General features: G+C 38.3%; 1 protein-coding gene across 1 annotated transcript in view; it reads left to right on the forward strand.

Annotated features, from left to right (window-relative positions):
- The window catches only part of USH2A (usherin), a 795295-nt gene that overhangs the window by 608574 nt on the left and 173707 nt on the right, over positions 1 to 13014 (forward strand). Inside the window, exons 51-54 of the mRNA XM_068538548.1 lie at positions 3101 to 3305; positions 8526 to 8723; positions 9236 to 9390; positions 12156 to 12354. Coding sequence (XP_068394649.1) covers positions 3101 to 3305; positions 8526 to 8723; positions 9236 to 9390; positions 12156 to 12354 — 757 coding nt within the window. The remainder of the gene's footprint in view (positions 1 to 3100; positions 3306 to 8525; positions 8724 to 9235; positions 9391 to 12155; positions 12355 to 13014) is intronic.

Here is a 13014-nt window from a genome sequence, read left to right on the forward strand (position 1 = left end):
TGAATCAAGCAGTGTGTTATAGGTAAAGTTCAATCCATAGATCCCATTTTGTTTCCTGAAGACCTCTTTCCTGGAGTCTTCCTATTGCTGCTCCAATCTGGACTGGATCACTGTGGGATTTCTGCACAGCTGTCCCAGCCCATCTTCCCTAAGCTGTCAGTTTGGGAATTCCTTTCACTCCTCCTCTGTGTTGGTCTTCCTGTGTTCGAACCCCAGGTGTCCCTTTTTGCCACCTTCTTTTGAAAAATTATCTCCCTTGATATAGGTGCATGAAAGGTAAATGTTTTGAGAGCTTGATGTCTGAAATTATTGTAATTCTATTTCCCATTGGATTGATAGCTTAGCTAGATATACAATTCAAGGTCAAAAATTATTTCTACACAGGATTTTGAAGGCATTTCTGCATTTTAAAATTTTCATTGCTATTCTGATTCCTGTTTCTTTGTAGGTAACCATGTCATTTTTCCTATGACAGTTTTTAAGACATTCTCTTTATTCTGCTTTTCTAAAATTTCATGGCAATGTGCCTCTATGTAGATGTTATTATCATCATTATTATTAATATTCATAATGATATACTTTTTGTGGACTTTTTCAGGGTGCGGTCTATGGCCTTCAATTCCAGGGACTGTTATTTTATTATTTCTTTGATAATTTGCCCCTTCTTTTGTCTGTTTTCACTGATCACTTGGGTGTTGGACTTCCTAAACTGATATTTTAATTTTTTCTTCTTGTTTCTTGCCTATTGATTAACTCCTCATCTTTTTCAATGTGATGAGATATTGCCTTAACTATATCTTTCCACCTTTCTATTGATTTGTTGTAGGGTTTTTTTAGCTATCGTATTATTTTTTAGTTTTTAAGTGCTCTTTCTTGTTTGCTGATTATTACTTATGTCATCCTACTCTTGTTTCATTCATGGAACGTCTTTTTTTTAATCATTCTGGAAATATTCATTCCATTGTTGCTTTTTTTAATTGTTTGCTTTATTCTTTGAATTGTCTCATTTGTTTGGTACTATTTTTTGCCTATAAAATTTTAGTTTTTTAAATTTATTTTATTGAAGTATAGTTGATTTACAATGTATTAATTTCTGCTGTACAGCAAAGTGATTCAGTTATATATATATGTATATTCTTTTACATATTCTCTTCCATTATTGTTTAAGACTGGTACTATTTTAATACTTAAAGAAGTATCCTTAATACTCCATCCTACATCGGGATGGCATACATGCCTGGCTGCCATATGGAGTATCCAGTAGCAAAGAAGGCTGGGGTTCTCACTATGCAATATGGAGAATTGCGTTTGGCTTTCCCACTCTGGCTCCTGGCTTATATCTTCCAGTGGACCATCTCTATTTTTTTTTTTTTTTTTTTTAGTTTCACCAATTATTTTCTAAGTTTTTCTCATTTTTCTAATACTTGGCCAAATGCAGCTCTAACAGCACACATACTGCTCATGTTCTAAGCTATGACGTCTTCCCCAGAGTGGTGAGCTCAGGAACACTTGGCTTGCTTTGACAGTTATCCCAGGGCAGAGTTTGCAGAATATTTAGCCATAGCACAACAGACCTCCTCAGCTTCCCAAAGCCCAGTACGTATTTCTTTGCCACGGCCTGCTTAACCCTAAGCCAATGCTACATACTTCAGGGTTTTGTTATTGTTGTTAAGACAACTTCAAAGTACTAATTTGTGTTTTTGCTAGAATACACTGGACTATGCTGAGGTAAAAACAGACATACTCATGTATGGAATGGGTCAACAGAATGAATTTTTTTAAACCTTTCATGTGACAGTCCTGTGTGAGACTGGCAGATCTCCTCCATGCAACATCTCAGGAACCCAAGTCGCTTCCATCTCGTGGGGCTTCACAGTGGAAAAAGGGAGAGAGTGGATGATTGCACATGTATGTGTCTTCCCTGGATGCAGAATGCATCTCTTCTGTACACAGTCACACAGACATTTCTAGTCACATGACTCTTCCTATTGTAGCCGGACTTGAAACTCTAGTGTTCCAGGGGAGAAAAGACAAAAATGGGCACTCCTGGGCACATAGCCTTGTCTCTGCCACATCCATCCACTTCCCAGCTTCCAAAAACGTGTGCTACTTCCCTTCCTGTTTCCTTGGACTTTCCATATTTCTTTATTGTCATTTGGTTGGGCTTTAAGAGGAAATGAAGATAAATGCACATGTTCGATTCACCATATTTAAATGGAAATCCAACTATATTTTTCTGAAGCAGCTTTACTTTGATGATCGTTGGGAAAATAATTTAACTTATTTTAGGTAAAGAGACAGATTGAATGTAGATCACTTTTAAATAACAAAAATGATTTTAAATAAGTTATGCTACCTATATAAAGGGAAGATGAAGTAGAGCTTTGCCTTATAAGAATATTGCCTTATTTATATCTCCTGTAATTTGGGATGGTGAAGTATTTCATTTTCTGAGATTAGAGCCTACTAGTACTTATCAATAGCTATAAAATGTCCAGAGATTCACCAGAGAAAAAGTTTATAAATATAAATAATAATGATTATAATGACAGTTCATGAAATATTTAAATTTTCTAAAACTTGGATGCAGAATACTTCTTATTAGTCCAAATCTCCCAAGAGCACAAGAAGTGCAGATTCTCAAATTTCACATTCCTTATTTTGTCTAAAACTCCATTAGGAAAGTGTCAAAGTAACAATAATAAAATAACGACTCCTGTTATTATTTATAGCATATCTATTAAGTGTAAGGCATTTACGTTATCTCATTTGAGTCATTCAAACAAACCTGCATAGTAAATTGAATTTCCATTCTTTCATGTAAGAAGCTGAAGCTTTGAGCGGATAAGAGACTCGTTCAAGGTCACAACACCAAGAAGTTGCAAAACTGGATTTTGAATCCAGATCTGTGTCATTTCAAAGTAACTGCTCTTTCTAGTATACAGACTGCCCTCATTTCTTTTTATGAATTTTGAGGTGTTCATTCATGAACTAAGCACAAGAAAATTTCATTTGAGAGTTGTAAAAACCTACGCCACACATGTCTAAATGAACGTTTTCAATTCCCTTCCCCCCCCCCCACCTCTACCGCTTGACTTAGGAAACCAAAGTCTGCAGGACCGTCTGCCCGGTGTCTATGGAAGCCACAGCGCACTGTGGCAGGTGTGACTTCAACTTTACCAGCCACATTTGTACTGTGATAAGAGGATCTCACAATTCCATCGGGAAGGAATCAGTGGAAGAAATGTGCTCATCTGCTGAAGAACCTGTTCATATGGGAAGTGTAAGCACACTCTCCTTCACAGGTAACAGAAAGGGAGCCACCTGCCCGTGGCTTAGAAGGGGGGGCGAAAAGCTGCTGAAAACGCAGATTTCCCTCACTCTGACCTCAACTCCCTCCTTCACCTCATATCAATTAATTCCATCATACTTATGAGCCAGATAGTTACCAGGTAGTTAAAGGCACAATCTGGATCTGGTCAAAGTTAGTAGTTTAAAGTTTTTCAGAGTCGAAATTTTAACAAGGATGTACTCTATTTTAAAGTAAGCCTGTAGAGAATGAAGAACAGGGAAATAAATTAGTTACGTGACCTTTTATGGTATATCCAGTTAATTTGCAATGAGCCTGACTTTCTTTCTCAAAAGTTGGAACGCAGGCTTTCAATAAGTGCCATGAATGAATGTTGTTATTCTTCCAAGCAGAAAAGAGGTAGAAACCCGTCTGCTCACTAAGACCTGGCAGCATCATTCCAAGGAGGAGACAGACTGCTCAGTGACATCAGTATCCCTTTCCTGATCTTGGGTCTGGGGCCAGAGACTGTGCTCTCCTGCAGCCTGGTGTTTCCCCAAGATGGCCATCATCTTGGGAACAAGAACCTTCGTGGTTATTGAAAATAGTAATTTCCAAGCCCCATCTTAGCCCTACTGCATTAGTCCAAAATAGTGATTCTTAGGCTTGGCTGAGTCAGGTGAAAGACGCTGTAAATTTTAGGATCATCTCCAAAATAGTTCTGCCATCTATTAAATTTTTGTTATTCATTCATTTACTTAAGTCCCTGCTTAAGTTTCTGTTCTTTGAAAACTTAGATGTGCGTGGGTAACTGTGTGTGTACACACACCTATTGTTTAGTCAAATGGAATACATTTAAGTGACATAATTCAAGCCAGCTGAGGTCAAATAAACAATAAAACCACTGTATTCCATCATGACTCATCATTCTGCCTTACCCAGCCAATGGTGGGTGATAATGGCAAACCTTGAGAAGGAAAACAGTAAAGCAGGATACTGGGATGAGAAGGAGTAGATTAGGAAGGGAAGAAAGGAATAGAGATAAAGTTTACTGAGTATTACTTAGTCCCAGTGCTGTGCTAGACAGTTTTTTTTTTTTTTTTAAGTACAGTTGATTTACAATGTTGTGTTAATTTCTGCTTACAGAAAAGTGATTCAGTTATACATCTATACATCCATTTCTTAATATTCTTTTCCATTATGGTTTATCACAGGCAATTGGATATAGTTCCCTGTGCTATACAGTAGGACCTTGTTGCTTATCCATCCTATATATAATGGTTTCAATCTGCTAAAGCCAAACTCCCAGTCCCTCCCTCTGCCACTCCCCCTTTGTGCTAAACATTTTTAAACCTTATCTTAATTTACCCATAAAGCAATCAGGTACGTATGCTCATTTCACAGATGAGGAAACTGAGGGTCAGATCTGTAAAAGTAACTTGTTGTGGTAATAGTCAGGTTCAAATCATGTCACCTTTAGGAGCTGCAGATGTAGTGGACACCACATGGTATAGGGGTCCTTTCGGAGTGCTCCAAACCTCCCTCAAGCAGTTCCTTCCACCTGAAATGTTCTTCTTAACCATCACACTCAAGGCCAAGGTCAGAATTCACGTTCTCAGTTTAGGCTTCCCAAGGCCAGCCCCCTCTCTCCTCTGTGCTCCTGTGACACACGGTCATGCCATTCTCCACTTCTACCACGTATGTGTCATAGGTATCGGGACACTTGTCTCGTCTCTCCTACCAGATTGAAGTATCCACGTGCATAGAACATCCCTGTTTAATTTTACCTTATTTTTAGATTTAGCACACTGTAAGCAAACCAAAAAATATTTATTGGAATGTCTTTAGGTAGGAAAAGCCTCCGGATAGAAAACAGTTGGACCACTAATCTCTTCCCACTCCCAGTTATAGATTTAAGTCATGAACCCTCATTTAAAAATTACTTTGTTTTCTTCTAAGACAGTTATCTGTTTTTATCTGCCCTTGGTAATCAACGTCCAGATTTTGAAGGGTTTTTAAGACATATTTGCAGTAGACCTCTCCAGAAGAGAATAGCTGTTTCCACCTACTAATATAATATTGCAGGGGCTTTTAACATCCATATTTCAGATCAGTTTGCCTACCAGAGAACACTATAAATTGAATATGAAAAATAACAAAATTTTACTTTTCATGAAAAAAATTAAGCGCTCAAATGATGCTCAAACAAATTCCACTGAGACCAACTTAGACGAAAAGCCAACCATTTTTAGAAATTGACAATTAAAAGCTACAACCACCAGTGCTGACCAAAATTCATTTGTTCTTACAATCATTTATTTATCAAAAATATTTATTAAATCCTTACTAATAACCAGTCAGTATATGAGGACCAATAACTTGAAAACTAGTAGGAAATTCCATCAGGATTTGAAGCTAATATGAAGAGATAGGGAAATTAATACATTATTACCTCTAATATGAGAAACGATGTACAGGTAAGTTCTATGATAGAGGTAAGCATAGGATGCTTTGGAAGAGTATTGCAAGGACACCTAACCCAGACTGGAAAGACTTCAAGAAGGATACTGTGCCCAAAGAAAGAACTGAAGGACAAGTTAGAGCCTATCAGTTTAAGGGGAGGTAGGCCAGGCAGAGAGAGCAGCACATGCAAAGTGCAGGAAGCAGGAGGAAGCCCAGCAGGTCTGAAAAACAAGTATCTTCATACGGATGTAGCACATATAAGACAGAGAAAGTGATGGAGAGGAGGCCAAAGAGTGGGGGTAAGACTATGAAGCCCTTTTAGGCCACACTAAAGAGTTTACCTTTACACCGCAATGAGTGGATAGTTAGTGAAGCTTTTTAAACAATGGAATGACACAATTATATACACATTTTTGGAAGGATTGCTCTGTTAGCTAAAAAAATGATTGGAGACAAATATGTATGGGACCTTTCAGCAATTAACAAGTAAATATTGAGCAAACGTACTGCCCCAAAACCCAACACCCTCATTTAGCAGAATATTAGCCCCATGTTAACATGTAAGATGATTTTGAGATAACAAGTTAAAAATAAAAGAAGAAGAATAGTTGGAAATTCTGGCAAAGAAAAAAAGAGCTCTGAGAAATGAGAGAGATGATTGAGGAAAGGTAAAATTTCAACAAGTGATTCCTTATGTGTAAAGCAAAAAGAATGCTTTTATGGGCTGGGAACATCTTTGAAAGACCAGGCCTCACAGGAAAATATAGAAGTAAGGCTAAGACTTGATCTCGAGTCAAAAAGGAGAAGAATGAAATACAGTGGAGGAAAGAACGGGAATAAAATGTGGACAGTTGCCACAGCTGAAATTAGAAATGGCAACATGGGCTTGAAGGCTACACAATAACAGTTATTCGCAGTGAATAGTTTAATCTGCTATAGCAAGAGGTTCAAAAATATAGTTACCATCTGTGGGTGAGTGGACGGACCGTCTGGGCAGCTCAGCCCCACAAGGTCATTCAGGATCTGGATTCCTCCTCATGCTTCCAAGTGGTACAGCCTGAGTTGTCACAACACCCTTAGTTCCAGCCCATCAGAAGGGGTAAGAATGCTAACAGAAGGCAAGTGATTTCCTCTTCAGAAAGTGATGCACAAATTACCCATGTCACTTCCACACTCCTTCCGTTGTTGAGATCAGTCGTGTGACTACACCAGACTGCAAAGAAAACTGGGAAATGTAGACTCTGGCCAAGAGGTCTCTGACCAGGACAGAAGGGGGATCTGGGGACCCACTGGTGGTCATCACAGGTACAGAGCAGCAAATACCCTCTTACTGGAAAAAATGAAGACGGAAATACATTTGTATAGCAATTTACATTTTATGAAGTTCTGCAGCATAACTTATTGCATTTTATTTTCATACTAATTCTATAAAAGAGGCAGGGCAGGCTTTATTGTAATGAGTTGCATGTAAGGAGAATGTGGTCAAATAACCCAAGTGGATGGAACGAGAATTAATGCTGCATCCAATGGAGATAGAGCAGGCGGCCAGACAGTCAAGGAGGACCTCTTCTGATCCCCCTGTCTGGTGATCATCCGGAAACTGCCACACAAAAATACATATGTAGATCTTCAAAATTCACAGAATTAAATAAGCGGAAAGCAGATTTAAATAATTAAACTTTCAAGGAATGTTTTGGTAAATTTGTAGCATTTGTACTTTCGAAGTTATTAAAGCTCAAAACTGAACTAAGTTGTTTGGGACACCGTTGAATCACGTGGATGATTATCTAATAAAAGTTTTGCTAGGCCAAAAATCTCAGCAGGTTGGTTTTGTTGTTTTAATTAGATTGGTTGTTTTTGGTTTTGGTTTCAGTTCTGGTTTGGTAGAAGATGAAGGAAGTATATATAGTGCACTATACATGGTACATATAGTGGAGTGTGAATTCATTTTTATTCATTAAAATTGTACTATGATAAGCTAAGTTCCAAGTCCTGTATCTCATAACAACTACATTATAATTCATGTAATAATTTAAGTAATATTGACAATGTAATAATTGGTAAAATTTATAATAATAAAACTATAAAAGAATCTTGCCAAACCTGCCTCATACAGAAGTAAAGAGATCATGAACTTGAGAAGCATTAACATCTAACGTACATTAGTCTAGCGCTTTTATTTTTCAATCATTTCTTTAATGTATCCATATTTCTCTATTCAAATAGGTGAATTCCGTTCTGTGCAATTTCATATCTCTGCATCTAATAAGCACTTGTAATATTTTTTATGACTCAGAAAGTAAAGATCTTAGAGCTTTATTTACATACAAAAGGATTAGTGCATTGAGCATTTATTTATTTATTTATTTTTAATTAATTAATTTATTTATTTATTTTTATTTTTGGCCGTGTTGGGTCTTCGTTTCTGTGCGAGGGCTTTCTCTAGTTGTGGCGAGTGGGGGCCACTCTTCATCGCGGTGCACGGGCCTCTCACTATCGTGGCCTCTCTTGTCGCGGAGCACAGGCTCCAGACGCGCAGGCTCAGCAATTGTGGCTCACGGGCCTAGTCGCTCCGCGGCATGTGGGATCTTCCCAGACCAGGGCTCGAACCCGTGTCCCCTGCATTGGCAGGCAGATTCTCAACCACTGCGCCACCAGGGAAGCCCCTGAGCATTTATTTTTAAATGTTTAAGGTTTTGATATTTATTTTCGATATGATGGTAAGAAAATAAAAATTTTAAGAACCCCGCTGTCCGATTTTCTGTCTTTCCAGATGTGAACCTGGAACCCTACATGACATACGAGTATAGGATTTCTGCGTGGAATAGCTATGGGCGAGGATTCAGCAAGGCTGTTAGGGCCACAACAAAAGAAGATGTGCCTGGGGGAGTGAGCCCCCCCAGGTGGACCAAAATGGATCATCTTGATGATGCAATAGTGCTCAACTGGAAGAAGCCTATACAATCAAATGGTATTAAGCTATTTTTAAAATTCAAATAGCATAATCCCGTAAATCCATAAGGAAATTGAAATTAGTGTAGTCTACGTTTAATTGGCATGCATCTGACCACTAAAAAGTATTTGCTGATAAAGGAAACTTCAGGTATGTGTCAACCAGTCATTCATTTTGTGAAATAGCCCTCACAGATTTTCAGCCAAAAATTATTTTCCTTGAATCCCAACATATATCTGAGCTGCTTTCAAATAAGCAAAGCATGTTATGGGAAGGCAGAATAGTTTTGAAAGTAAATGTTTGATAGTGAGGGGAAAGAAACAACTGACTGATTATTTATGTCAAGAATCCACCTCCTCCATAAGAGTGAGTGTAATTAAGAACTGCTTGAACATAGCAAAATAATAACAATTTAAAATTAAATAATGCTATATTATCCCATTTCTTCGGAACTCTAAGCCATCTGATCTGTTTGCAAACAGTTAAAAGAGTCTGACACTCAAATTCAGGCCTTTCTCTGCCTCTTTTAGGTCCTATTATTTACTACATTCTTCTCCGAGATGGAATTGAACGTTTTCGAGGAACATCGTTGAGCTTCTCTGATACGAAAGGAATTCAACCTTTTATGGAATATTCATACCAGCTGAAAGCTTGCACGGTTGCTGGCTGTGCCACCAGCAGCAAGGTAAGAGGAGTTTGCCTAAACTCTGGACAGAATTATCCAGTGTTAAGACCATATGAAGGTCCAGGTGGTAATGCCAATAAAGTAGGGAGTCCATATGGTGTCTCAACTGAGTACCAACACTTCCTCCTGAAAGGAGAGATCACCAGAAGGAAAATTTATTCAAATTTCAATGTTTCATTCATCAAATGCAAAAACTTGAACGAGTATTATCCACTTAATCCACTTTTCCTCCACCAACTCTTTTTAGGTGGTCTTCTATAAATCCATAATAGTTCCCAAGCCATTTCTCAGTTTAAAAACTTAGAAATTCTATTTAAATATCATTTCAGCAAAAATAGCCTGCTCTTGAAGAACAGAGAAAAGGACAAAGGAGCCTGACGTAGAAAATGAAATAGTTCCAAGGCTTCTGCAACAGCCTTTACAAGAAATAATGAAGATCTGAATTCAGGCAGCAGGGGTCAGATGAAGAATATCAGAAAGATACAACAGATACCAGGGCACAAAAACTACTGGACTCAGTAGTCAGCTGTATGTAGAGGAATAAAAGGAAAGTATTATGGGTATTTTCAGGATATCTGGCTTGACCAATTTGTTGGTCATGGTGCCATTCTGCAAGCAAATCAAAAAACAAAAGAGGAATATATATATATATATATATATATATATATATATATAGGAATATTACTCAGCCATAAAAAAGAATTAAATAATGCCATTTGCAGCAACACAGATGGACCTAGAGATTATCATACTAAGTGAAATAAGCCAGACAGAGAAAGACAAATATCATATGATCTCACTTATATGTGGAATCTAAAAAAAAAAAAAAAGGATACAAAGGAACTTATTTACAAAACAGAAATAGGCTCACAGACATAGAAAACAAATTTATGGTTACCAAAGGGGAAAGTGGGGAGGAGGGATAGAATAGGAGTTTGGGATTAACATATACACACTACTATATAGTAAAATAGATAAACAACAAGGACCTACTCTATAGCACAGGGAACTGTGCTCAATATCTTATAATAATCTATAAGGTAAAAGAATCTGGAAAATAATAGATATATATATATGTATGTATAACTGAATCATATTGCTGTACGCCTGACACTAACACAAGATTGCAGATCAACTATACTTCAATTTAAAAAAAAAAAAGGAAAAGTTAAAAGTAAAGAATAAGATTAACATTTTTTTTAATTAATTTATTTATTTATTTTTATTTATTTTTGGCCGTGTTGGGTCTTCGTTTCTGTGCGAGGGCTTTCTCTAGTTGCGGCAAGCGGGGGCCACTCTTCATCGCAGTGCGCTGGCCTCTCACTATCGCGGCCTCTCTTGTTGCGGAGCACAGGCTCCAGACGCGCAGGCTCAGTAGTTGTGGCTCACGGGCCCAGCTGCTCCGCGGCATGTGGGATCCTCCCAGACCAGGGTTCGAACCCGTGTCCCCTGCATTAGCAGGCAGATTCTCAACCACTGCGCCACCAGGGAAGTCCCAAGATTAACATTTTTAAAGCTTTGAAAAAATATATTCAAGAGGAGGAGCAGATAGCAGAATGGTGGAAGAAAATATTATTTGGCACTTTAAGAGAAAATGTCTAGTCAGAAGGTGGATTAAGAAGTGACTGAAATTTTCTGGAAAGATCTATGAGGGAAGTTGAAGCAAGGAGTTTGAGTGTGGTCATGTAAGGAAAATAGAGAGAGACAAAAACCGAAGACCACAGATGACCAGCCCCCTTGGGGATGCTACTAAGTGAAAAATGGAGGAAACAATCAAACAAGTTAGGAGTAAAATAAGGAAAGAGCCATTTCACAGATGCCAAGCTAGTCAGAGGAGACCCAGTTTTCATATGGTTTAAACTTGAGAAGCGCAGCATCTTCACACACTGTGCAAGAAGCATCCAAGTAACACGTTCAGTCGCACGCATCAGCCACAGCTCATGTGAGCTGCTTTTTATTCAGCAGACCCCAGAAGCATCTCTGAGTGCCCCACCAACTAGACAGAAGGCAGCTGATTGGCCCAATCAAAAGTTAGGGTCCAAACGGTCCTAGAGCCATTCCGTGCTTTTTGCATAGCGGAGCTCCTGCCTACCAGATGCCAAAACAATTGGTGAAAAAGTGAAATCAGACTTCATTCTGTGAGAAAACAAAGGCAGCCAATTTTCGCCCAAAAATATATTTTGACAATATTGAGTAAATCACTGGTTGATTCTTTTTTTCTTCTCACTTGGTTCTCTTTCTAGAACATTGGTACAGACACTATAAAGTCATCCTGGGTATCATAGGAAGAGTACAGAAAAGGCTGCCCATTTATACTGTTCAAAGTGTATTATCTGCAAGCAAGTTCAGATGTGGGTTTTGCTCCAAATTTACTGGTGCTTAAAATGTACAAAATCAGGCTGTTAAAATGCAAAGACACCGATGGGCCATATGGAAGAGAGTTATCAAGAGTTCTCTAGTAAGACAGTCTGCCAGCCAGCTTTTACTTGTTTAAACGGAGAGCTGCAGTCTGCCATCAAAATTGTTGTTGAACCCGTGGTGATAAATGGTAGTCGAAGACTTATAGGATATATTCAAGGTCAGATTTCATTGTTTGAATAGGATGCGAGAGAAAGAATTTAAAAAAAGAGGGACTGCTTCTCCAAGCCCTGCTAATGATATGCCAGGCCAGACAACAACATTTTAAAGCAAAAGTGACATTCTCATTGATCAGAATACCTAGTGTACTATTCCAAGAAATTGCTGTTTAATTCCTGTGTTTTCAGGTCGTTGCAGCTACAACCCAAGGAGTTCCACAAAGCATCCCTCCGCCGAGAGTCGCGGCCCCCAGTGCGGAGACTCTGCATGTGAGCTGGGATGTCCCTCCTAAGCCAAACGGCGTCATTAAAGAATACCAGCTCAGGCAGGTTGGGAAAGGTCTCATCTACACTGACACCGCTGACAGGCGGCAGCATACGGTCACAGGTGAAAAAAAAAAAAAAAAAAAAAGAGGAAAACGTACCGGAAGAGTCTGTCATTGTGGTTAGGGGGGCAAAGCCTCCCAGGGGTGTGCGTTTGATATATGAGGTCACTTCAGAAGGACGTGTTCTCTTGAGATATGGTCAGGTCCCACTTATCCATGCTAATAGAAGAGCCCACACTGGCAGCAGTAAGCCACAACAGCAGATAACTTCAGAAATAATTTATAGTTGGCTTTGATATGCATTATGTGTAGGGTTTTTGCATCAGTATTAAGTTCTTTTTTTTCTTTTTCAGACAAACAGTAAGATGCATTTTCATTCCCCAAGGATATACTCATAGATAATGGTGCTAGGATAGCCAAGAATGTACTGGAAGGCAGGAGAGAAATCAGCCAGAGGCTAACAGTTGTCTACTGCGTGGGTAATTAATACACAGAATAGTTGATAGTTGACTGGTTGTGACAATTTGTTGTTATTATTAGTAACATTAATTAATAGTAATTGTATTATTTTTGTTGCTTATTATAACATTATGTATTATAATTAGCTTTAATAATATAATAATAGTACAGTATAATAGTATAGTGTCAGATAATTACTAGCGATGATTATAATAATAATTAACATGTTTTAGTCTGAATGTCTCTTCTGAAGGGAAACATCT

This window comes from Eschrichtius robustus, chromosome 3 (genome assembly GCF_028021215.1).
Source record: "Eschrichtius robustus isolate mEscRob2 chromosome 3, mEscRob2.pri, whole genome shotgun sequence".
In the NCBI taxonomy this organism is placed as follows: Eukaryota; Metazoa; Chordata; class Mammalia; order Artiodactyla; family Eschrichtiidae; genus Eschrichtius; species Eschrichtius robustus.